This window comes from Copadichromis virginalis, linkage group LG4 (genome assembly GCF_057382275.1).
Source record: "Copadichromis virginalis isolate Kocher_CV1m ecotype Utaka linkage group LG4, C_Virginalis_male_GT1.1, whole genome shotgun sequence".
NCBI classification, from domain to species: Eukaryota; Metazoa; Chordata; class Actinopteri; order Cichliformes; family Cichlidae; genus Copadichromis; species Copadichromis virginalis.
Window position 1 is genome coordinate 19,076,967 of NC_140621.1, and position 24,922 is coordinate 19,101,888.

The 24,922-nt window shown below is 42.4% G+C and overlaps 2 protein-coding genes across 9 annotated transcripts; one reads left to right on the top strand and one right to left on the bottom strand.

Moving 5' to 3' along the window:
* Window positions 1-876: 876 nt before the first annotated feature.
* Window positions 877-5,254, bottom strand: rln3a (relaxin 3a). Of its 2 annotated transcripts, none has more exons than XM_085453997.1 (4): window positions 4,994-5,254; window positions 3,571-3,658; window positions 2,588-2,936; window positions 877-1,480 (listed from the first exon to the last, which is right to left on the bottom strand). In XM_085453997.1, exons 3-4 carry the CDS (start codon window positions 2,745-2,747, stop codon window positions 1,197-1,199), a joined length of 444 nt encoding a protein of 147 aa, XP_085310123.1. In that variant the 5' UTR covers window positions 2,748-2,936; window positions 3,571-3,658; window positions 4,994-5,254; the 3' UTR covers window positions 877-1,196. The 2 variants fall into 2 exon arrangements, with proteins under 2 accessions (XP_085310123.1, XP_085310122.1); XM_085453996.1 differs by lacking the exon at window positions 4,994-5,254 and adding an exon at window positions 4,722-4,777.
* rfx1a (regulatory factor X, 1a (influences HLA class II expression)) lies at window positions 4,573-24,874 on the top strand. 7 transcript variants are annotated; one of them, XM_085453988.1, is made up of 19 exons: window positions 4,573-4,733; window positions 7,938-8,315; window positions 12,217-12,326; window positions 12,415-12,510; window positions 12,745-13,020; window positions 13,249-13,346; window positions 13,463-13,901; window positions 14,604-14,785; window positions 16,502-16,621; window positions 16,881-17,014; window positions 18,406-18,524; window positions 18,873-18,979; window positions 19,116-19,267; window positions 19,795-19,892; window positions 20,229-20,378; window positions 20,762-20,970; window positions 22,184-22,337; window positions 22,431-22,476; window positions 22,567-24,874. In XM_085453988.1, exons 2-19 carry the CDS (start codon window positions 7,958-7,960, stop codon window positions 22,725-22,727), a joined length of 3,009 nt encoding a protein of 1,002 aa, XP_085310114.1. In that variant the 5' UTR covers window positions 4,573-4,733; window positions 7,938-7,957; the 3' UTR covers window positions 22,728-24,874. The 7 variants fall into 7 exon arrangements, with proteins under 7 accessions (XP_085310114.1, XP_085310116.1, XP_085310118.1 ...); XM_085453990.1 differs by having other exon boundaries at window positions 14,610-14,785; XM_085453992.1 differs by having other exon boundaries at window positions 4,574-4,733; window positions 13,463-13,850.
* Window positions 24,875-24,922: the final 48 nt, after the last annotated feature.

The following is a 24,922-nucleotide window of genomic DNA, read 5'->3' on the forward strand; positions in this document are numbered from 1 at the left end:
GTTTCCTTTTTAAAAGAATATCCTGAAGGTTGTTTGCAACCTTTAAAAATCATTATAGGAAAGTTCTCTAAACGTATTCATGTGAAATCTATGTGTCCTAATGGTCATTTGAATTAAAAAAATATATACACTAGCCATTTTATTACAAATCTGTATGAAGTGGATGGTAAGTGTGTTTGTGATAGAGCAGTAGAATAGTAATATCAGTTTGCTAAAGCTAAACTGTTAGCTAATATAACATTAGACCAACTAAAAAAATATGTGGCACATAAAACACAAATCACAGTAACATGTGTTAACCTGCATCAGAGGCTCTTCGTGCATGCATTTCCAGAGGGTATGTTTACATGACATGAGATATTGTTCTTTTTTGTGACCCCTTGTGAACTTGTTGACCTAGATAAATAGCATCAGTGATCAAAGCTAAAAAACAAACAAACCCCAAAGCTAACTAAACTAAACCTAATACTGAAACTAATAAATAGTAAACTGAAACTAAACAGACATTAAAACCTAAACTGAAAGCAGCATATCAACTGTGGAAACCGACTCTGCAAATATAATTTCCCCCAAGTAAAAGTCATTTTTATGCTGCAGTGACTTAAGTATCGTACATTTTAATGTTTGCCCCCCTTCCACCAATTACAGCATGTTTTTAAGGAAGTGGAAATGCCTCAAAAGCTAAGTAGGCCACAGCAGCATATTTCATGGGAAGCAAAGCTGCTGTGTAAGCATTGGGGACTGAGGTAAAAATACACATCTACCTGTCACTTTATGTTTGTTATAACACAGATTGTAATGAATTTTCCATTCATTTATCCCTCCGTGTCATGTGACGAGTGTGTTTGTTAGTTTTTTAATGAACTTGTTCTCAAATGATTTTAGCAAAGCATTTTATTCCCTTGAGCTCTCATCAGTTGCAGCAGAGAAAGTTACTGGTAATGTAAAAAGAAAACAAGCAAAGACGTCATAAAACAAACGTGTCTCTTTATATATCATACTGGCCACATAAAGATTTACTTGATACTGAAAATTAAAGACATTAAACAGACTTTACTGAACAGACACACGCAGGATATAAAATTCACAAAAAAGTGAATAAAGAAGAGTGCGTGTGCATATGTGTGTCTCTGTTTGTTTATTAAGGTGTACAACATGCCTGGCAGCCAGCGCGCTCAGATTGCATATATCGACCCTCAGCAGAGAGAGCTGATCTCGCTCTTGCTGCAGCCCCACTTGCAGCAGGCGTTGGAGAGACCCACCACCACATCGCGGCCTTTGCGGTCAGCTTTGCGAAGCGCCTCCAGTATCTCTTCGGTGATGAATGAACGGGTGGAGCGGCTGAACGCTCCCTCCTGGTTGTCTCTGGATGCGGAGCTTGGATCTGTGTTTCTCTGAAGGAGACTCTCCACCGCAAAATTGTGATTCAAGCCCTCTGAGAGTTCATCCTGAGGGGAGGTGAAGGGGTCCTCTGAAGCATCTGTGGGAGTAAAAACAATAAAGTATGAAGGAATGGGTTTCTCTTGCATCCAAGCAAAATATGTGCATTATTTGCATTTCATTATTGCTGGAGACGATACGATGGAAGGAGCGAGGGTGGGATGCCACTGGATTGTTGCCAAGTGTGCCTGGTGGGTTAGATGCTTAAATGTACATTTGGTGGTTTATAGCTCAGAATAGTAAGCGCACATCATTATAGTAAATGAAAACCAAGGCACTTTGATTCAGAATATCACATTTTCAGCCTTTCAGGGCTGAGAGCAATTACATTTTAAGCTGTAGTCATTTACTGAACAGTTCATACATTTTTTTGTAAGTAATAACATAATTCAGTGGATACACTCAAATTCAATCTTAAACAACAATACAGATAGATAGATAGATAGATAGATAGATAGATAGATAGATAGATAGATAGATAGATAGATAGATAGATAGATAGATAGATAGATAGATAGATAGATAGAGAGAGAGATGTGAAATGCAAAAGTCATAAAATTATAGTTAATAAGGTAAAAAAAACAGACAAGAACAACAACTATAATAATACTACCATTAATTATAATAAAAAGCTAAAAATTAAGTAGGAGTCACTCGGTTTTTGTAATCTGATCATATGTAATCCATTGCTAGCTAACCAGCCATTCTAACCAGCCGGCCAGTCATTCTACACTTAAACTTACAGGTGATTTCCTTCCATCATTTCTCTGGATACCTCTGCATGATCACAAATGAGCAGAAAAAGACTAGTCTAAATTATTTACATAGTCATGGATGGCACATTGCACGTCTCTGCTCAGCTGAACACTCAAAGCGCTTTCTACTACAAGTGTCATTCACTCATTCATATAGAGCTTTTATCTATGCCTGAGTGCTTTCTGACATTCACACACTCCGACAGATGCATCGGGGCAACGTGAGTTTCAGCATCTTGCCCAACAATACTTGAGACTGGAGGAGTCAGGAATCAATCCACTGGTAGAAAACCTGCTCTATCACCTGAGCCACAGCCACCTTGATTCACAAATAGAAATTTTAAAAGTGGTTGCAAAAGGTAAAAAATAAAGTGAAATATCACCGGGCTTACCTAAACTCCTGAGTGACCGTCTCCATCGTGAACCCCCGCAGGTGAAGATGACTGCCCGGATGAACTCGCGGCCACAGAGCTTCACCCCATACGCTGGGTCATCCATGGGCTGAACGCCAGCCACAAGCAGACACACAGCCAGCACCACAGCTTTCCACATAGTCGCGAGGCAAGAAGTGGGAGGAGAATATTTGGTTTAACTCGCTCTTTGCATAAGCAATGACTTTTTAGATGACCCAGGCGCGCTTTATAAAGGTGTTTGAACCCCTGAAAAGGAGGAGATGCATACTGCGCATGTAGGCCTCCTCTGAGAGAAGAACAGATCTGAACAGGAGATACAGTGGGAGACCTTTATGGAGACAAAAAGAAGACCAAAGGTGGCATAGTTAATGAGTTTGTTAGAGGAATCTATAATCTAATAGTTTAGGCAAATGTTTGTCCCTCTATATAATAAAATGACCAGACCAGAAAACCCATATTGTGTACAGATCACTGACAATGACAAACACAATTAGACTGTTATAACAAGATTACTTGATTGCTGTTTGGTATACTAATTATAACCATTTTTATATACATATTGTATATCAAATGTGAAAAAAAGTTTACAAACACATGTATACATCTCCTTTAGCACTTAAAAAATACATATAGTGTTATTAATCAGTGTATAGCACATATTTGTGTAGTTTTCTGCACAGACCATTGGAAACGGAATGACTTTTACATGTTCAATTTTTTTTTCAAACAAATCCAATTTAATTCATATAAAACTGTATTATTAAAAAACAATGCCAACACACTGTAAAAAAATATGGTCCCTAAAGAATTAACATGTTAGTTCTGCCGACGCATGTGGCCTTTAATTGTCTTGATGACATTTAACAATATTACAGCCATACATTCAGGTTTTTGCAATCCTAGTTCATTACATCACCTTTGACACAGTTAACCTACGTAAAAATTCTTTATGTAGAACTTACCTTTTCTGCAGGAAATTACTCATCCTGTTAGCTCTTTGCCAAAAGGTGAATTGAAGAAGAGAGACTGGACCAGTGACATTTCCAAAGTCTGATAACACAGAAGTCTTATTATGAGTCAGAGACAAATAAAACACATTCTTATCTGTATATCCGCATAGCCAAAGGTCGCTCATTTAGGAAATTACAAAAGGGGTGCTGAATTTGTAATTAATGTGATGATACAAAGCTAACAAAATGACATTTTGGGAAGGTATCCACCATGACACTTGTTAAAACACTGTCATGCTGGGGCAACCTGTGGAGGTCAAGGGAGCAATATCAAAATGCTACAAACCACAGTAAATAAACCAGTGGTGTGTGGGAAAAAAAATGTATAAATTATGTTGTATGATGAGAACATTAAATGAAATTTAGGGCAAGAAATTTGCCTTTGGCTCACTATTATGCAGTCATATGCCACATGCACATATATAATAACCTGTAATGTGTTGTGATGACAGGTAAAAATGCAAAATTCACTGTTTATTTTTTAATTCTGTTTTCAAAACTTTTTAATTTGTCTTTATATAGCCTTGTGTTTCCTTGTATTCATTTATTTGTAAAACACTTTGTAATGTCTTGTTATGGACTGATATTTACATTATTGTAAAAGGAGAGTAAAGAAAAGGAAGAAACATATTAAAATAAAACAACACATCAATAGCCCATTCTTCAGGTAGGCTACTAATGGACCCTTGGGTAAGTCACTGAATGAATGTAGCCAGATGGATCAATTTAAATGACAGTCCATATAGGCTGTGCATTGATTTTATTCCAATTTAAAAACAAACTACAAACAATTCTATTACTTTCACTGGGATTTAACTGGGAGCCTCCACCTCTGGGATTTTCCACAAATGGGCGTGGAAGGCTTTGTAGTAAAATTTTCCTGGAGCTGTCACTTTAAGACAATTTGGCAGCTCTCAGCCAATCACAACAGCAAAGGGGGAGGGAAGGGAGCGGGTGGGTAGCAACAGTTGCCCTGGTGAGGACGAAGCGCCATAGCCACGGTAGCCCTGGCGACAAGAACCCAGCAACGAGAATCAACAACAACAACAACTGAAACCGCCATAAAAATAAAAGAAGATATTTTGCCAGTGGGAAATACACACGTGGAACCAGAGGTGAAGCTCTTAACATGATCTGTAGCATTTTATGTCCTCTAACGCTTCAGCTGAATTCTGCTATTGCTTTTCCCCCTTGTTGTTTCAGTAGCCATAACAGGCAACTGCCTCCCAGTGTTAGCTGGGGGTTAGCCTGCAAGCTAGCCGTCATTCTGATAACCGGTCGGGCTTTCTAGTGTGCGATAGTTTGTGCCTGCTTGCTGCACATCTGTGTGACTCTGAATTTCGCCTGCCATGACGACGCAGCCATAGATGCATACCCAAGCAGGCCGTTGTTATGGCGATGTCAAATGCAAAAGGTACAAAATGGCGGTTGTTGTAGAGACCAGTTAGCTTCCTGATCCTGCTATCTCGCTACACAGCTAGCATCAGTGGCTGTCACGACAGGCTAGTGCTTGCCGCCGCTCGCAGCCAACGTCTGTTTGACTATAAACGGACACTCATCTTGTTAACGGTGAATTATGTACAGTCAGTGATGGGTTTGCACTTTATGTTTTTCTCCGTTAGCTGACTAGACACACATATGGTGCATAAAGCTAGCGACAGCCCCCATCCCTTCCAAAATAGAAGGGAGGCCAATTTGGGATTGTAAAATTAATAGAGGGACGTGTTTTGTGTTAGTTTTGAGCAGTTAAATAAATTGAAGGCTGACTAAAATGCCGTTCTGTCTTTTAACGGAAAGTTTAGAAAGCTGTGGCAGGTGGCGGACATTTAATACGTAAGGGGCGTGGCGAAGGAGGGCGTTCTGCAGGTGCTTTCTAGGTTACAGTTCACTTTCACCTCTTTGTTCACTGACGCAGACTCCTAAGTGTACACCTTTACAGGTTCAGATTCATAACAAGCTCCCTACTATCTAACTGAAAAGAAGAAAACACACATTTTCAGTTACAAATGTTTCTTTCTGCTGTGTTTATTTGACTTGAATTATTGACAGCCAGAAGTTAACTATCTGTGTTATGGTATTAAAAATGTGGATTACGGTGACAGTGTACATGACATAAAGCAAAATAATAGACAGCACTGTAGCGTTAATACAGTTTGGTAAGGGATTTTCCCTAGCTGTTCTACGGGCATGCCTATGTACATCAAAGGCGGTGCGATCACATTACAGGTAATGAGACACCAAAATGCTTGTTCCCATCAATGCTCCTCCCCCGCATACCCTCATGAGTTGCACCACTGAGAGGCCCTGGCCACAATAGTACTTTCAGACACCCCCCTCGAGCATTCATTTACATCTAGGCGAGAAATGAGCATGTAAAAATATCTGTGTGGTGTATGAGCTGCTTATTACAGGCTAATATTGTTAGAAAAGACGTGATCTAATGCTGATTCCTATGATAGAGTTTAACCTCCTACCTTCTGTTTAAATGTTACCTATGCAATTGACAAGTTAGACTCCTTATTCATGATTGTTTATATTTTGGTTGTACTAAATTTGCCTCATTGCCTCTTTTTTTTTTAACACAGCATTGTCTACTACAGGGTGGGCCATTTATATGGATACACCATAATAAAATGGGAATGGTTGGTGATATTAAAGTCCTGTTTGTGGCACATTACTATATGTGAGGGGGCAAACTCCTCAAGATGGGTGGTGACCATGGTGGCCATTTAGAAGTCGGCCATCTTGGATACAACTTTTGTTTTTTCAATAGGAAGAGGGCCATGTGACACATCAAACTTATTGGTAATGTCACAAGAAAAACAATGGTGTGCTTGGTTTCAACATAACTTTATTCTTTCATGAGTTATTTACAAGTTTCTGACCACTTATAAAATGTGTTCAATGTGCTGCCCATTGTGTTGGATTGTCAATGCAACCCTCTTCTCCCACTCTTCACACACTGATTGCAACACGGCAGGAGAAATGCCAGCACAGGCATCCAGTATCCGAAGCTTCAGGTGCTGCACATCTCGTATCTTCACACCATAGACAATTGCCTTCAGATGACCCCAAAGATAAAAGTCTGAAGGGGTCAGATCGGGAGACCTTGGGGGCCATTCAACTGGCCCACGACGACCAATCCACTTTCCAGGAAACTGTTCATCTAGGAATGCTTGGACCTGGCACCCATAATGTGGTGGTGCACCATCTTGCTGGAAAAACTCAGGGAACGTGCCAGCTTCAGTGCATAAAGAGGGAAGCACATCATCATGTAGCAGTTTCAAATATCCAGTGGCTTTGAGGTTTCCATTGATGAAGAATGGACCCACTATCGTTGTACCCCATATACCACACCAAACCATCACTTTTGTTGTTCCAACAGTTTTGGAGGGATCCATCCAATGTGGGTTAGTGTCAGACCAATAGCGGTGGTTTTGTTTGTTAACTTCACCATTCACATAAAAGTTTACCTCATCACTGAACAAAATCTTCTGCGTGAACTGAGGGTCCTGTTCCAATTTTTGTTTTGCCCATTCTGCAAATTCTGTGTGCTGATCTGGGTCATCCTCGTTGAGATGCTGCAGTAGCTGGAGTTTGTAAGGGTGCCATTTGTGAGTAGCTAATATCCGCCGAAGGGATGTTCGACTAATGCCACTCTCCAGTGACATGCGGCGAGTGCTACGCTGTGAGCTCTTGCTGAATGAAGCTAGGACAGCCACTGATGTTTCTCCATTAGTGACAGTTTTCTTGCGTCCACATTTTGGCAAATCCAACACTGAACCAGTTTCACGAAACTTAGCAAGCAGTTTGCTAACTGCAGCATGGGAGATGGGTGGTCTCGTAGGGTGTCTTGCATTGAAATCTGCTGCAATGACCCGGTTACTGCGTTCACCAGATATCAACACAATTTCGATCCGCTCCTCACGTGTTAACCTCTTCGACATGTCAATGGCTGTGAACAAAGAGAAACTTGTAAATAACTCGTGAAAGAATAATGTTACGTTGAAACCAAGCCCACCATTGTTTTTCTTGTGACATTACCAATAAGTTTGATGTGTCACATGGCCCTCTTCCTATTGAAAAAACAAAAGTAGTATCCAAGATGGCCGACTTCTAAATGGCCACCATGGTCACCACCCATCTTGAGGAGTTTGCCCCCTCACATATACTAATGTACCACAAGCAGGACTTTAATATCACCAACCATTCCCATGTTATTACGATGTATCCATTTAAATGGCCCACCCTGTAGTTTGAAAACAAACAGCTTAGGTTGAAAATGTGTAACTTGTTGTCTTGTTTTCTTTTTTCCCCAGCCTGATTCCCTGCTCTTGTAATGGCCACTACAGGCTACGTAGGTGAGATCCAGCCAGCGGCCCAAACTCAGGGGACTGCTGTCACTGTGACAACGGGTCAACCTGATGCCAGCTCCACCCCTGTAACTGCCCCACAATTTTTGGCTGAGATTCAGACTACTGTGGCTGCTCCCTCTGTGGTCACACCCACAGGCCAAACTACTCCCACAGAGCAAGCCGCTTCCATCACCACCCAAAAGCCCGCTGCTAGTCAGACCCAGTCCACAGTGCAAGCCCAGCCAGCTCAGACGCAGTATGTGACTGCAGAGATCCAGGGCTCCCCCACGCAGTCAGGAAATGCTCAGAGCACTCCACAGTACATCGTTGTTACTGTCACAGGTAAAGGCTTTCTGCACTAACAGTGCATGTGATCCCAATTAAATATTTATTTTATTTATTTATTTTTTAGAAAGAGGGGCAATACATATTAATGAACATTTTAACAAATGTAAATATGCCAGATTATAGCCTTAGGCTAATTTCCATCTGCAGACCCTCCGGCAGGTTGGTGTTAAACACAAGTTAGTAAAAACATACAGAGACACTATTTACAGGTCATGTGACAAGGACAAAAACAGTGATCACATTATACTACAGGGAGTGCAGAATTATTAGGCAAGTTGTATTTTTGAGGAATAATTTTATTATTGAACAACAACCATGTTCTCAATGAACCCAAAAAACTCGTTAATATCAAAGCTGAATGTTTTTGAAAGTAGTTTTTAGTTTGTTTTTAGTTTTAGCTATTTTAGGGGGATATCTGTGTGTGCAGGTGACTATTACTGTGCATAATTATTAGGCAACTTAACAAAAAACAAATATATACCCCTTTCAATTATTTATTTTTACCAGTGAAACCAATATAACATCTCCACATTCACAAATATACATTTCTGACATTCAAAAACAAAACAAAAACAAATCAGCGACCAATATAGCCACCTTTATTTGCAAGGACACTCAAAAGCCTGCCACCCATGGATTCTGTCAGTGTTTTGATCTGTTCACCATCAACATTGCGTGCAGCAGCAACCACAGCCTCCCAGACACTGTTCAGAGAGGTGTACTGTTTTCCCTCCTTGTAAATCTCACATTTGATGATGGACCACAGGTTCTCAATGGGGTTCAGATCAGGTGAACAAGGAGGCCATGTCATTAGTTTTTCTTCTTTTATACCCTTTCTTGCCAGCCACGCTGTGGAGTACTTGGACGCGTGTGATGGAGCATTGTCCTGCATGAAAATCATGTTTTTCTTGAAGGATGCAGACTTCTTCCTGTACCACTGCTTGAAGAAGGTGTCTTCCAGAAACTGGCAGTAGGACTGGGAGTTGAGCTTGACTCCATCCTCAACCCGAAAAGGCCCCACAAGCTCATCTTTGATGATACCAGCCCAAACCAGTACTCCACCTCCATCTTGCTGGCGTCTGAGTCGGACTGGAGCTCTCTGCCCTTTACCAATCCAGCCACGGGCCCATCCATCTGGCCCATCAAGACTCACTCTCATTTCATCAGTCCATACAACCTTAGAAAAACCAGTCTTGAGATATTTCTTGGCCCAGTCTTGACATTTCAGCTTGTGTGTCTTGTTCAGTGGTGGTCGTCTTTCAGCCTTTCTTACCTTGGCCATGTCTCTGAGTATTGCACACCTTGTGCTTTTGGGCACTCCAGTGATGTTGCAGCTCTGAAATATGGCCAAACTGGTGGCAAGTGGCATCTTGGCAGCTGCACGCTTGACTTTTCTCAGTTCATGGGCAGTTATTTTGCACCTTGGTTTTTCCACACACTTCTTGCGACCCCTTTGACTATTTTGAATGAAACGCTTGATTGGTCGATGATCACGCTTCAGAAGCTTTGCAATTTTGAGACTGCTGCATCCCTCTGCAAGATATCTCACTGTTTTTTACTTTCCTGAGCCTGTCAAGTCCTTCTTTTAACCCATTTTGCCAAAGGAAAGGACGTTGCCTAATAATTATGCACACCTGATATAGGGTGTTGATGTCATTAGACCACACCCCTTCTCATTACAGAGATGCACATCACCTAATATGCTTAATTGGTAGTAGGCTTTCGAGCCTATACAGCTTGGAGTAAGACAACATGCATGAAGAGGATGATGTGGACAAAATACTCATTTGCCTAATAATTCTGCACTCCCTGTAGCACAAACAGTGACAAGGAGAGTGGACACAGAGGACAGTATAGATAACAACAACAACAATAACAATAACAATAACGGAAACACATCAATTATATTGCACAAAACCCAGTATTGTACATGCCCTGACCATCGTGATATTGCGTTCACCCATTGCACTAACAGTTGTTTCCCTTTTTGTAATACACTAACTCTTTTTCCCGTCCAATATAAAACATGATTATTAAACATGATTACATGTTTGTGTGTCCCTCAGCCGCCCTTTTAAGTGACTCTTAAAGATGGGGAGACTTGTACTTTCCCTCACTGACAGTGGAAGACTATTCCAGAATCTCACTCCCTGATATGACAAAGCATTCTGTGAAAAGGTGGTCCGCCTGAATGCCAGTTCACAATCACCTCTAACAGTGGCTCGAGTCAGTTGAGACCCGGCAACACTGGTAGACTTTTGTTTAATAAAATCACTCATTGGTGGAGGCGCCAGACCATGTATAACTTTGTATATTAGACAGGCAGATTTAAATAATTTGAAATTAGTAAAATTTAAAAACTTGTATTTTTCTAAAATTTGACAACGGTGACATGAAAAAGGTTTTTTATCTAATATTTTCAATGCTCTTTTGTAGCATACTTCAATTGTCCCAATAGCAGCAGAGCTCGTATAGGACCAACTTGTAATACAATATTCAATATGAGCCAGTATCATTGAGTGCAGGAATGTAATCGCTGCTGTGTCTGTTAATGATGTGCAGATATGTCTAAAGTTCTGTATATTAACATTTACAGTTTTCACTACTTTTTCAATGTGTTTTTTAAAGGATAATTTAGTCTAGTAGCACTCCCAAATACTTAAATTCCTCAACATTAATTAATTCTTGTGCACCCAAGCAAACTTTTACTGCAGCCACGGTTGTTTTAGGTTTACTAAAAAACATTGATACGGCCTTTTTAAAATTAAGGCACAAGCATGAGTCATTCAGCCATTTTTGTAAATCATGTAATGCCAGTGAAAGCTGATGGGCGGCATCATCAGCAGTTTTGGCTTGCGTAAAAATTACCGTATCATCCGCATACGTATCGGATGTGTCCACATTTTTGCACACATTAGGCAAGTCATTTACATAAAGTGAAAATAACAGGGGGCCTAGAATTGAACCCTGGGGGACACCTTGCGTACAGTAAAGTTAGGGTGACTTGCTATTCTTTATTTGCACGCATTGTTTTCTATCTGATAGATAAGACTGTATCCATTTAACAGTGTGATTACTAAAGTTAAATGTTGACAGTCTAGACAAGAGCTATTATATCATAACACAAGTGTCCTAGAAGTTCCTTGCTTCAGACTGTGTAAATATGTCTCTATCTGCCACCCCACAGTCATATAACACATCACAAATAAAGATCTGTTGGCGCAAGGCCTGAAGTTAACCAGTCAGAGGTGTTTCACAATGGATGATGAGAATTTATCTTAAGGGGTTTTTCAGACTCATCATTTTATTTGACAAAGCAGATTTGATTTATAGGGACAAAATCAAAAAGGGTGAGGCGTGGAGTTTAATGCACAGGTTCTAGAAGTGGAAGGTAAGTAAACTAGTAATTAGCTGCAGCAGAAATACCTGATTTTGCCCGACTTATTGAATTCGACTTGTACAGTCAAGTATTTGTAAAGACAAAAACGCTCGGCTCACATACCGGATAATCCCAGTTTGGTATAAGGGTGTGTGGCGAATGAAGTAAAACTGTGTTACAGTCACAGGCTTATCCTCTGTGGTCAATTTTGATTGTGTCTTTAAAAGATGTTTTTTTTTTTTTATTACTATCATTAGTTTTCATAAAGGTTTTTCAAGCAAAAAGTTGACAAATAATTAAGTGCAAATGTTTTTTTAGGTGGGGAGATTTTTGATTTGTGCATACTTTTATGTGTTTAAAGACATGATTTTATCTGCTTTATTACACCATTAGTGTTACCACTTTATTATTAATCAGCTGTAGCAAGAGATGAGAGGCAGTGTATGATCAGCTTAATGAAGTAGAAATAATATCACTAATTTGTGCAGGTACTAAGATACCCTCTTTATCTTTCAGAGGGTTCCCTTCACTCAAATGACAGTGTGTCAGACTCCAGTCCACCTCCAGCTGTGGTGCAGACTGGAGTCCCCACACAAGTTGTTCAGCAGGTGCAGACAGCTCAGCAGGTAAAATTTGCACACATACATGGTTATGTCCGTCTATGTTATATTATGTTGTTTTCTTTGCTCTTGAATCTTCTCTTCATCTCAATAGAGGTCAGTGGTGCAGGCCACCTCCCAGATTGCCAAAACTGAGCCAGGCACACAGCTCAGCGTCACCAGTCTACAGCCTGTCCACATCACCCAGGAGGTAAGCCAAACTCCCAGTGGAGTTTGTCAGTGGTGATGGCATATACGTGATGTCTGAAAATAACTTATGCTTTCACTAACCAGTGTGTAAATGCGAGCTAGTCATCACAGCTTCACTTCACTAAATGTGTGATCAATGTGACTTGTGATGCGTACAAAACTTTGCAACTTCCTTGTGTTTTGGCTCAGTATTAGTCAGCTCATCGTTTCTGTGGTCAAATCTGCAACTTTTCAGCTTCCCCTTAGCACGGAGGTGACCGGTTTAGTCAGGGATAGGAAACTAGAAGATTGGCAGCTGCGTCATGAGGCAGAGGAGTCAGTCTGCCTTGCCTGGATGTCAGCAGACTGCGTAAACGGCTACTGCTGCAAACCCGTCTACCTCCCCTTGGATGAGTATTGGCAGTCACTGTGCATGCTCTCTGTGCATGCTGAGAGAGAGATAGGCTACCCTGCCATCCTCAGCTCAGGTCCCAATCAGCCACCTCTGCACACAGCAACCGCCGCTTTCCAAGTAGGTCAGGGACACGAGGGAATCTGCTGCTACAAAGATGAGTGGACAGAGAAGCTGTCAGTATAAGAAATGTTTGTAGTGCAAAAACAAGGCCGGACATGAAAGATATTAAGATTCTAAAGGATGAAAGAGTTGATGTGGTTCAACAAGATGGCTGAGGATTTATTGGATTTTGGTGTGTGTGTGTGTGTGTCTGTGTGTCTGTGTGTGTGCGCGCTCACTCCTTAGGTCCAGCAGCAGCTCACATCAGTGCCAGTGCAACATGTGTACACCAATCAAGTGCAGTATGTTGAAGGAGAAGACAACAACTACACCACCAGCACCATGTTAGAATGAACCTCATTTTCTAACACTTGTCCACACAGAATTATTGTTTTCTTTGTCTTACTTCTTTCTTCGGCTGCTTGGTTTTGTAACCCATCTTTGCATGTCTCTCATCCAGTCGCTCCGGCACCTTCCCTTACACCGACACCCCTTTGTACACCCAGACCACCGCCGCTCCATATTACGAAGGTCAGCCGACTTCCGGCACCCAGGCCTCCACGCCCGGCACACCTCTGACTGTGTCCGTGACAGCCGGCACCACAGCGGGCGTCTCGATGTTCGTGGCCCAGCCTACCACCGCGGCAGGGGGAGGGGCCACAGTGGTGACGGCAGGCGGCACGACCAACGGGGCCGGAGAAGGGGCAGGGACCAACGGCGGCGCGGCAGGCAGTTATGTGATCCAGGGGGGTTACATGCTGGGCAGCGGCGGCAGCAGCAGCAGCAGCGGGTCGGCAGCTGGCAACAGTCAGAACTACTCACACACTGCCCGCGCCTCTCCGGCCACTGTGAGTATTACAGAGGGCGAGGAGAGTAGCGTGCCGTCGGCAGACAAGAAGGTATGCAGAGGCGCCAAGCGCAGGAATTTCTTCTCGTTCTGTTCTCATCCACACAACCCCCCCTTTTGGTGGCGCACACTGATGACGTCATAGTTTGAGTTTTGTCAAAGTGGAAAACACAAGTGAACAATTTGGAGATTAGGAGCAAAAAATGTTAGCTGAAATTTTATTTATTTATTTATTTTGCTTTAACTGTGATTTCCTCAAAGAAAACAAAACCATGACCTCATCATTTTCATACCATTGCAGTGCATGTAATGAGGGGCATTTTTAATTTGCCTGAAATGCCTTGACACTATACTGTTCATCCCAAATTCATCATATTGAACCCCCATACAATGGCCATAACCAAAACATGTCTGGCCGGCATCCCATCAGTACTCCAGGTCATTGATTCATTGCATACCAAAGTTGTATGCCACGGCACGCAAACAGATGTATTTGTGTTTTCATTCCTGAATGACAGACGGACTGTAAATACGAATGGATTTGCGTTTGTATAATACAAATACCAGAGAAATCTGTGTGTGTGTGCGTGTGTGCGTCTGTGTGCATGTCATGTACATGTATCTGTTCAAAGGTGTGATATGTGTGGTAATAGTTATGCATTTATCTGTTGCTCTATGTTTTTCTGTATATCTGTATATGCTGGCTTTGCTAACTGCACCAGCTATTTTCTTTGTTCCATTGCCTGTGTGTCAGGTACAGTGGTTGCTGGACAACTATGAGACAGCTGAAGGAGTGAGTCTGCCCCGTTCCACCCTTTACTGCCATTACTTGCTGCACTGCCAGGAGCAGAAGCTAGAACCTGTTAATGCTGCGTCATTCGGGAAACTCATAAGATCTGTGTTCATGGGGCTACGCACACGGCGTCTGGGCACTCGGTAAGCTGTGTAGACACCCAAACTCATAGGGTAAAAAATATATATGCAACCCATTTATATCCATTAGTAAAGAGAGAGGTGAAGAAGACAGGACAGACAGGGTCGAGTGGGTGGAGACAAATGCTAAGGGTTTGTGAAGGAAAATGTTTACAAGTTGGTAGAGGGAACTTCTATGATTTATGGCTTTGAGATGGTGATGCTGACAAAAAGACAGGAGGCAGAGTTGCTAGGATTTTCATTGATAGTGACCAAGAGGGACAACTTAAGTTGAGTGGTTTTGAAAGTTAGAAAGTCAAGGCTAAGATGGTCTGAACATCTGCAGAGGACAGATAGTGAATATATTGAACAAAAGATGTTGAAGATGGAGCTGCCAGGCAGGAGGAGAAGAGGAAGACCACAGAGGAGAGATCAGACAAACACATCACACATTCCACTGTGGCCTTTTCTGCTGCAGTGATGCATGTCAGGAGCACAAACCCAGTAGTCCTCCGTTCATTTCACCAGACACCAGTAGTCTCCATGTAACTGACGTGCGTAATGCTATGCATGCACACACCAATCAGGCATAAGATTTGACTACTGACAGGTAAAGTGAAATCACTGATTGTCTCTTCACCGTGGCACCTGTTAGTGGGTGGGATACATCAGGAAGCAAGGGAACATTTTGTCTTCAAAGTCGATGTGCTAAAAGCAAGAAGCAAAAGCATTTCTCTGAGTTTGAAAGGGCCAAACTGTAATGGCTAGAAAACTGGGTTGGAGCTGGGTTGTTATCAGTCTCCAATGGTAAGCATCTATCAAAAGTGGTCCAAGGAAGGAACAATAGTGAACCACTGTTATGATGACAGTATCATGGGCGGCCAAGGCTGATTGTGGTTTGATGCAGCCACGGTACCGTTCCTGTAGCTTAATCCTGGTTCTGATGGAAAGGTGTCAGAATGCACTGTGCATCACAGCTCGTTGTGTGTGGGGCTGCATAGCCACAGTACACCCTCTCATGGAAACAGTACTCCCTGATGGCTGTGGACTCTTTCAGCAGAATAACGTGCTCTGGTTGGTTTGAGGTTTGAGGAGCACAGCAACAATTTTGAGGTGTTGACTTGGCCTCCCAATTCCCAAGAATTTGGATTGTGCTAGTTAAACAAGTGCGATCCATGGAGGCCGCACCTCGCAACTTACAGGACTTAAAGGATCTGTTGCTAACCTCTTGGTGCCAAATACCACAGCACACCTTCAGGGCTCTAGTGGAGCCCAAGCCTCGACATATCAGGGCTGTTTCAGCAGAAAAAGGGGGACCAACACAATATTAGGCAGGTGGTCATATGTTATGCTTGATTGGTGTACCTTAAATTAGTTTCCAGCAGAAATGCAGTTTTTTTTGTGTTGTTTTGTTTTAATTTTTCTAGGAACATCTATAAAGCTCTCTGGAGCATTGGGAAATGTTTGCCTTGTGTAGGAAGACATGTGGGTAGTGATGAAGACAGACAGCATGTGTGTGGGAGAGTGAGTGAGCTAGTGAAATGACTTTTTAAAAGTATTTAGTGCTATGGGTGCAAATACTTTGTGTTTTATGAAATTCTAATTCAGTGTATAGTAAGACTATACATGTGGCTTGTATGGAGTTAACATACATTTAAACAGACAGCATAAACACTATGCTCTCTATAGAGTTAGGCTCTTTTAAAAATAAAAGTCAAACCACATTTGTCTTCCTGTTAGGGGTAATTCTAAATACCACTATTATGGGCTGAGAATCAAAGCGGGCTCTTCTCTTCTCCGGCTGATGGAAGACCAACAACACCTGGCTATGAGGCAACAGCCGTTCTCACAGAAACAGAGGTATCCACAGAAATGTCTACACATTCAAGCGCATCTTCTCTATCATTACACAGTTGACCTTTTTTCTACCTCATACGGTTTTTGCCACCGGCTCCTGTTTTTTCTCCATCTCTCACACCATGTCTTCCATTCTTCTCGCGGCTCTGGGCATCTGCTGCTCTTATTATAAGACTGAATTACAATTTCATTTCACTTCATTATTTATCACCTTTGTCTAGACATGAATGCCTGATGTGCTTTTTCGCTCCCTACCTATCAGGTTGAAGCCTGTTCATAAGGTGGAAGGAATGACCAATGGAACGGCAGCAGGAGCAGGTCAGCAGCAGCAACAGCAGCAGGGATCGGGCCACGTGGATATCAGCACCCAGGTTCAGCAGTACCAACAGTTCCTTGGTGAGCTTAGTAAACAATGAACACACTTGTTAGTGAGTGCTGCTTTTTTTTTTAATGTTAATTTGGTTGAGTCACAAGAGTGAGCAAGCAAAATATTCTTGTAAGCTCTCAGGGCTTGTTGTGAGGACCTTGCATTACAGTATGTGGTTGTTTAGAGTGCATGGGCTGTGCCTGACACAGCACCAGTCTTTGAACTTGCTTTTCCCTGTGAAGTAAATTGTTAATTTGGCCTGACAAAGTGTGTCTCCTCATCTTTAGGTTTTAGGCTTTTTGGGAAGCCTTCATTTTTATTAGCAGCAAGGACCTCCATGCCCTGTTAACGGACTGTCAAATCCAGTAACAGAATCTGCTGTAACAGTTTATTACAAGTATATAAGGCATGGTTTCCTATTTATGTAAGCATATAGCACACAGGGCTATACTTATGCTGCTGTGTTTACTTGAATTGCGTAGTTCCTTTGTTTGATAGCATGATGGGATTTTTACACCTGATATATGTTTAACATTTCTATATGCTGCTGTGCTGGCGGTGCAGTGGTTAACACTCAGAGCCTCACAGCAAGGAGGTTCAATTTCATCACCAGGACAGGATCTTCCTGTGTGGAGTTTGCAGGTTGTCCCCGTGTTTGTCTAAATTGCCCATAGGTGTGAACGTGAGTGCAAATGGTTGTCTATGTCTATGTGTTAGCCCTGCAACACACGAGCGACCTGTCCAGGGTGTACTCCACCTCTTGCCCTAAGACAGCTGGAATAGCCCCCCCCCCCCCCCCCCCCCCCCCCGCCCCCTTTCAACCCTGAATTGGATAAGCAGAAGAGAATGGATGGATGGCTATTTCTATATGTGTAAGGCAGGATGGTAGTTAGCACTGTTGCCTCACAGCAAAAAGGTCCTGGGTTTGAATCTAGCATATTTGGTTGTGGCCTTTCTTTGTGGAGTCTGAATGTTCTCCCCGTGTTTGCATGGGTTCTCTCTGGCTTCCTCCCACAGTCCAAACACATGCAGTTAGAGGGGCTGGGTTAACTGGTGATTCTAAATTAGCCATAGGTGTGAATGTGAGTTTAAATGGTTGTGTCTTTGTGTGTTTGCCCTGTGACAGACTGGCAATATGTCCAGGTTTGTTCGAGACCTACCTACTTATCCAATTCAGGGTCTTGAATTGGATAAGCAGATGGAAATGGATGGACGGATTATATGTTTTTAATCTGAACATAATGTAAAAAGACAATCTCATTACCAACATTTAAATGCCACATCCCTCCTACTATGAGCTAAACCACAACAGGCATGTCCATCTAAGCACATTTAGTGGCATTCACATAAATGTTGATTACTCTGTGCAGTTAATGGGATTTCTCTCTTAGTATCCACTGCTCCTTTGTCCTGTGTCCAGATGCATCCAGAGCTCTCCCAGAGTTCCCAGAGATCGATCTCCAGGGGAAGTCTCTGCCAGAGGGCATTGAGCTGGAGCACATAAAGAGCTTTCAGCTGCTGTACAGAGAACATTGTGAGGTAACCGAAATTGGAACCCACTGACTATTTACTGAAGTTTTTCCTTTGTGTGTAGTTCCTCTCTGTGAATCACTGCAGGACTACTCTAAATGAAATTACACCAATTATAACCTTTTAGTGGGAAAAACCGACTGTAATTTGATCAAAATGTCAAGTTCTTATAGATGTAGTGGTGAAGATGAGTTTTAAGGTTAGGAAGACCACATTGAAAGCAAAATCCAGAAATGCAGAATGTTGTTTTCCTCTCCTTTGTTCCTCCAGTTGCCCCACTACCCCCACCCCAATAATCTATTTGTCCTCAGTCTTCGATTCTTCGATGTATGGATTCTTTTCTTTCCGTTCTTTCAGGCTATTCTCGATGTGATGGTTAACCTGCAGTTTACCCTAGTGGAGACTCTGTGGAAGACCTTCTGGAGGTTCAGCCAAAGTCAGGCCGGAGATGCCACGTTGGCCGTGTGAGTGATTGTACTCCACAGGCAGGCGTTCATTCAAGATCCAGATTGTGTCCTAAGATAGTAAAAACATTTGTCTGTTGCCGTAGCATTACTATTTCCATACAAACTGTGTGTGCGTGTGTGTGCGCCTCGGCAGTCACGATGAGTCAGAGAAGCGTCTCCCTAAGTCCTGCCTGGTGTTGCTGTGCAAATATGAGCCAGTGCTGCGCTGGAGCCGTGACTGTGACAACAGCCTCTACCAGGGCCTGGTGGAAATCCTCATCCCTGATGTCCTCAGACCCATCCCCAGTAAGGCTCTATAGGAAGACTGATTATGTAGTGAACCATGTAAGCATGCTTATCCGTGCCTACAGAGTGTGTTTATACAAATAAAGAGCTATTCCTAAAACTCAGTGCCAATTTAAAGTTGTTGAAATGAGCCAACTAGGGAGCAAAGATCCTCCTGACAGCCTTTTGGATGTGTAGTGAAAGAATACACTGTTTTCCATCACGTGTACCCATTGCGCTGCCCTTACTGGCAGCTACACTTATTTCTTCTGGTTTCGGTTATAGTTTTAGTCAGAGTTTAACTTTTAAGACCTTGAACAGTTCCCTTTTGAATATTCGTCATTTTCTTTCCCATCACAATGCTGCCAGAGAAAAAAATGTTCCACATCCACATAAAGTGGATACAAGTCTGGTTATTCAGCTGTAATGCCAAAAAGAAAATAAATAAAAATTGAAAAATCTTTGACCAGCAGAACCTTGGCTAATTGTCTAGACATTAGATAATCGTTTTCCCACTCTAGCAGTGACAGACCCATTTCTGCCCACAGGTGCCTTAACTCAAGCCATTCGCAACTTTGCCAAGAGCCTGGAGAGCTGGCTGACCAATGCCATGATGAACATCCCTGAGGAAATGGTCCGCATCAAGGTAAAGCCCTCCATTATTAGCTTGGCGCTGATGGAACCGCTTGTTTTCTGAGCCATGGAGCAAACAGTCTTTTCAGGCATGACAAAAACATCGTCTTATTGTGTGGGACTCTAAGCTCAGACATTATTAGATTTTTGTGAGCAGGAGCTAGAGTTGAATTTATATAAAAGCTCTGCGGTGCAGCTTTTGTGAAGAAGGGAAAAAAGAGGTTCCATCAAAGTAAATAAATGACAGCAGATGTGAGCAGCTATCACAGAAAACATCTGTTATATACGGATATTTGTGAAAATATTGATATGCATCTTTTTCTGACCCGTCGTCTTCCTCCTCTCTCAGGTCACATCAGCCAATGCTTTTGCTCAGACCCTGCGCCGCTACACCAGTCTGAACCACCTGGCCCAGGCAGCCCGTGCTGTCCTCCAGAACACGGCTCAGATCAATCAGATGCTGTCTGACCTCAACCGCGTCGACTTTGCCAACGTCCAGGTCGGTTCAGTGTCTAGCAGCATTCTCATTAAATCGCGCTGATGACATTGTCAGTGGTTGAATGCCGCTTTGGTTTTGCAGCTGACTCTGTAGCTTGTGGTTACACTGAGGTTTCATGTGTTATTTGTTTATCCAACTTCCGTCATAGTGTCTCTTTTTTATTTTACTGTTCAGGAAGCTCACTTGGTTTTTCTAAGAAACTGCTTCTTCCGCCTGATTATATGTTCAGATACTGAACAGTAAACTTAGTGCTAGTGCGTGGTTTAAGTTCCATCATCTGCTGCTGTTTATAAATATAAGGTCATCCAGCCTCTTTTACTGGTGCAGATGTGACTGCCCTATAATGACACTTTGCCTTTTTCTCCCTGTTTGTGCTTTTGTAGGAGCAGGCTTCATGGGTGTGCCGATGCGAAGACCGTGTGGTCCAGCGGCTCGAGCAGGACTTCAAGCTGACCCTCCAGCAGCAGAACTCACTGGAGCAGTGGGCCGCGTGGCTTGACGGTGTGGTCTCCCAGGTCCTAAAGCCCTACCAACAGAGCCCTGCTTTCCCTAAAGCTGCCAAGCTCTTTCTGCTCAAGTGGTCCTTTTACAGGTGGGGAGCAGTCAGAAAGAATGAATTCCAAGTTCTGCCTCTCCTGACCTTTTCTGAGTCCATTTTTATTTGTGTTGATAGATTTGATTTGGTTGGATCTTTATTCTCCTCTTTTGAGCTAAATGTCTGGTAAAAATGATGAAGGAGGAGTGTACGAGTGCACAATAGCCAGTAATTTAGAGCTGAAGTATACAGGGCTAAAATGGCCTTTGTCAGTTTGCATTATTTTTTGTGATGTTGTATTCAGTTTGAGCTGCAGGCTTTAGTCCTGAAGTTAAAACAAACCTAGTCTGTACTTTGTTAAGTCATTGCTAACTGTAATAATCACAAGATAATCATCAAAACTGTCCAAATTTTAAATGACTGGATTTTTTAAAATTAACAAAACAAGAGAGCAGTTTAAAAAGTGATAACCAAGACAAGGACATAGAATACTTACAATAACAACACAAACTAGAAAACAATCACTAGGATAGTAGAGATAAAAGGATGAGTGTACTACTCATTATAACCATATTCCTAAATAAATGCTAAAAGTAACAGTAACAATAATCCTCATCCACCTCTATGCTGTAATCGTAAGTATGCATCCATATACCTTCCTATGCACATATGCCATAGTGATAAAAAAAAAAAAGCAAGGATATGCATATATATATGTGTGTGTGTGTGTGTGTGTGTGTGTGTGTGTGTGTGTGTGTGTGTGTGTGTGTGTGTGTGTGTGTGTGTGTGTGCGCGCGCACAGGACCCTCAAGCTCCTAGGCCTCTGGTAGAGACATGAGCTTGAAGGATAAAGATAAAGAAGGATAAAGGGCGAGTGGGGAATTTAATTTATTTATTTATATAAATATATATAAAACCAAGCTCATCCCATAAGCAGGGTCTTAGTCAAGCAGGTCATTACAAGTCAGTTGCCATTCATTTGCCTCCTTTGGAGACTGGATGGAAATCCGAAGGCTCTGAATCGCTCTCAGACCTGTCTGGAATAAATAGCAGAGCTGAAATTTAAAATCCAAACCACCCCACATCACACAGCTTTATTGAAGGAACTTATCAAATACTCAAATTGAGTAAATAAGTCACCGACTCGACTTGTGGTGTCAACCTTGTCCCAGTAAAGCAATGAGATAGAGGAAAAAAGCAGTTTCTGTTTGTAAGTTAGAGAAGTGGTACATGTATGAAGAGTGGCTTGTTTCCCATTTCTGTTCCTCAGTTCCATGGTAATCAGAGACCTCACCCTGCGGAGTGCCGCCAGCTTCGGATCCTTTCACCTGATTCGTCTGCTATACGACGAGTACATGTACTACCTTATCGAGCACAGAGTGGCCCAGGCTAAAGGAGAGACCCCCATTGCTGTTATGGGAGAGGTATCAACATACACGGATCCAGAAATGCAAATACATTCATATAATAGTGTAAGCCACATTTACACCACTAACCAAATCCCCTCTTGCCATTAGTTTGCCAGCTTAGGCCGAGGTCTGAACCAGCTGGATCCGGATAAAGGTCTGCACTGATTCTGCTGTAGCTCGTCTTAACTGACACCTGTGCTCTAAGCTTTGCTGGTAACCATCTCTGTTATGCTGTCTGTTGTAGAAGAGGAAGAAGAAGAGGAGGAGGAGAGTGATGAAGAAGGTCAGGAGCTGTCCCTTCCCTCAGACGGGGCCGTGCTCGGAGAGGAGTCTCTGGAGCCGCCTGCCAAGCTGGCCAGAACTGACCAGAGAGTTCTCTTCGCCACCGGGTCAGCTGACAACTAGCCGCAGTGTAAATGACATGTGCTGATCTCACAGACACACACGCCGATGTACAAAGAACAGTAATTTATACCCCCTGACACCTGTATATAGAGCTTGTTGAGGTGCGCCCGCGTGCACTCTCGCTGCATATGGTTCTGTTTGCGTGCAGTCCTCAGGCACACACAATCAAAACACACTCAAGTCAGTAACTGCTGCTGCCCGGATGGCACAACCGCCTGTCGCCACCATTGATTACTCCCACAGTCAGTGGCGTTTTGTAACAGGACGTGGCTTCAGAAACCCAGGGTCTCTTGATGCAGAGAGGACCTTCAGTTGTATGAATCTGTAAAAACAAAACAAACTAAAGCCAGGCACTTCTTTTCGTTTATCTCCTCATCGCGCCGCAGCCTCGCTGTTTTTCCCTCTCATTGCTGTAAAACGAATGCTCGCCCTCCCACCACTGTCACTGCCGTATCAAAGTGGTCTTTAAAAGGTACTGCGGTGTGTTTGTGTGCGGAGCGGACCGTAAGCGGTGTTTGAATTTAGTCACTACTTCATTTACCGCTTTGTGGGAGCGTAGGGTTTTTTGTTGTTGTTGCTTTTTTTTTTTTTTTTTAAAGACAGCAGGCGACTTTTTTGTGTGTGCCAGCTTGTACGAGCACTGTGGTCACACCGCTCTGCTGTTATTTGTAGAGGCCGAGTGAACACGCGTTTTTACCCGGTCGTGCGCGTCTGTTTGCGTGACTCATGCCGAGTGGTGACTGTTGTGTAGATATTTTCTAGAGCATTCATGGTTTGATTTTTTTTTTGATGGCGTGTGCAGATTTCCTGTGTGATTCACCTGTTAAAAGACAAAAAAGAAAAAAAGAGAAGCTCTCGTGTTCTCGGAGTGCCTACCTCAGCTGCCACAAACACTTGTAAAGATGAAGCTCCAGCTGTGAAGTAGGAACTCCTGTTAGTTGCTGCAAGAAAAAAATTCTCTTTTTTTCCTTTTTTTTAAAACAAGAACATCTGGTTCCCACGAGAGAGAGAGAAGTGCCGTACGTGTACCATAGTTTATGTTTAAGTGCTTCAATCCTATCCACCCATTAAGTTCCTCTGTGCCCTCATTTGCCCTCGACTCGTTATGTTTTTGCCTTATTTCATTCTGTTTCTGTTTTTTTTCCCCACATTTGTGTGTTTCTGGGTGCCAAACCGGTTTGCTTTGATCCTCGCTGATTTTTCTTCTTTCTTTTGTTTTTTTAAGAACTGTGCCTGAGTAAGAACGGTGATATACTTATATTCTACTGTATATTTATCCACTATTTTGAATTTCGTTGTCACTAAGTGAACCTCTTGTGCAGTGTACGGTGCTGTGTTGTCACACATTGTAAGCGACCCTCGTGTGCATTATTGATTTGTGATTGTACGTTCGGTTATCGATCCTCTTTCATATCTGATGACTTTTCCACTCACAGGCTAAGTAAGGCCCTGCCTCTTTGCACATGTTGACTTTATTGTCTAAAAGTTTTTTTGTTTGTTTTTTCCCCCCTCACTTTCTTCGAGATGTTTTTTTTTTTTTTTTTTTTTTTTTTTTTAACGGTGAGATGGAGGCGTCAGATTTCATGCAAATGTCTCTCACCCCTCGGTGAGATTCAGAGAAATCGACCGAGGTGAGAGATCTGCTCAGTCCTCCACCACCGCTCATCTCATTCCCCTCGTCTCACTATGTTTTTTTTCTCACTCTCATGCCCGATGGCTTTGTTTTGCTTCTAAAACACTGTTGAGATCAGTTGTCATATTCCTTTTTCATTTCTGTCAATACTGTCTATAAATAGCGGTGCGTGTTTTTTCACAGGCATTGCCAGCCTCAAACCAGCACATCATCCTTTATACGAAGTCTAGCGCTACCACAGCTGAGTACATATCACTCCAGTCTTTTAATGATCTACAGCGTGCAGAATGGCCATTGTTTACCCACTAAAAAAGGAAAAAAATGTTCGTCATTTTTATAGTGCGTTGTTTCTTATGTACAAAACAAAATGAGAAAAAAAAAGATGTTCAGTGGCAGTGTTTTTTGAATTTTGGTCTGCTCTAAGTATGACTGTGCCTTTGGAGGTGGTAGAATGCAATTCAGATGTTTTTAATTTTAAAGATATAAATTAAAGAATTTTTAAAATTACTCCGGATATCTCTCGTGGGTTTCTGAGTCTGATTTTATCATCTCTGTAGTCATT

What these genes read in the sequence shown, in the direction of transcription:
- rln3a (XM_085453997.1), bottom strand. Translation starts at nt 2,747, where the DNA reads ATGTGGAAAGCTGTGGTGCTGGCTGTGTGTCTGCTTGTGGCTGGCGTT. An exon ending in ACGGTCACTCAGGAGTTTAG is followed by an intron (nt 1,481 to 2,587) that starts GTAAGCCCGGTG and finishes TTACTCCCACAG; the next exon opens with ATGCTTCAGAGGACCCCTTC.
- rfx1a (XM_085453988.1), top strand. Translation starts at nt 7,958, where the DNA reads ATGGCCACTACAGGCTACGTAGGTGAGATCCAGCCAGCGGCCCAAACT. An exon ending in CTGTCCACATCACCCAGGAG is followed by an intron (nt 12,511 to 12,744) that starts GTAAGCCAAACT and finishes GCAACTTTTCAG; the next exon opens with CTTCCCCTTAGCACGGAGGT. An exon ending in ACACGGCGTCTGGGCACTCG is followed by an intron (nt 14,786 to 16,501) that starts GTAAGCTGTGTA and finishes TCTTCCTGTTAG; the next exon opens with GGGTAATTCTAAATACCACT.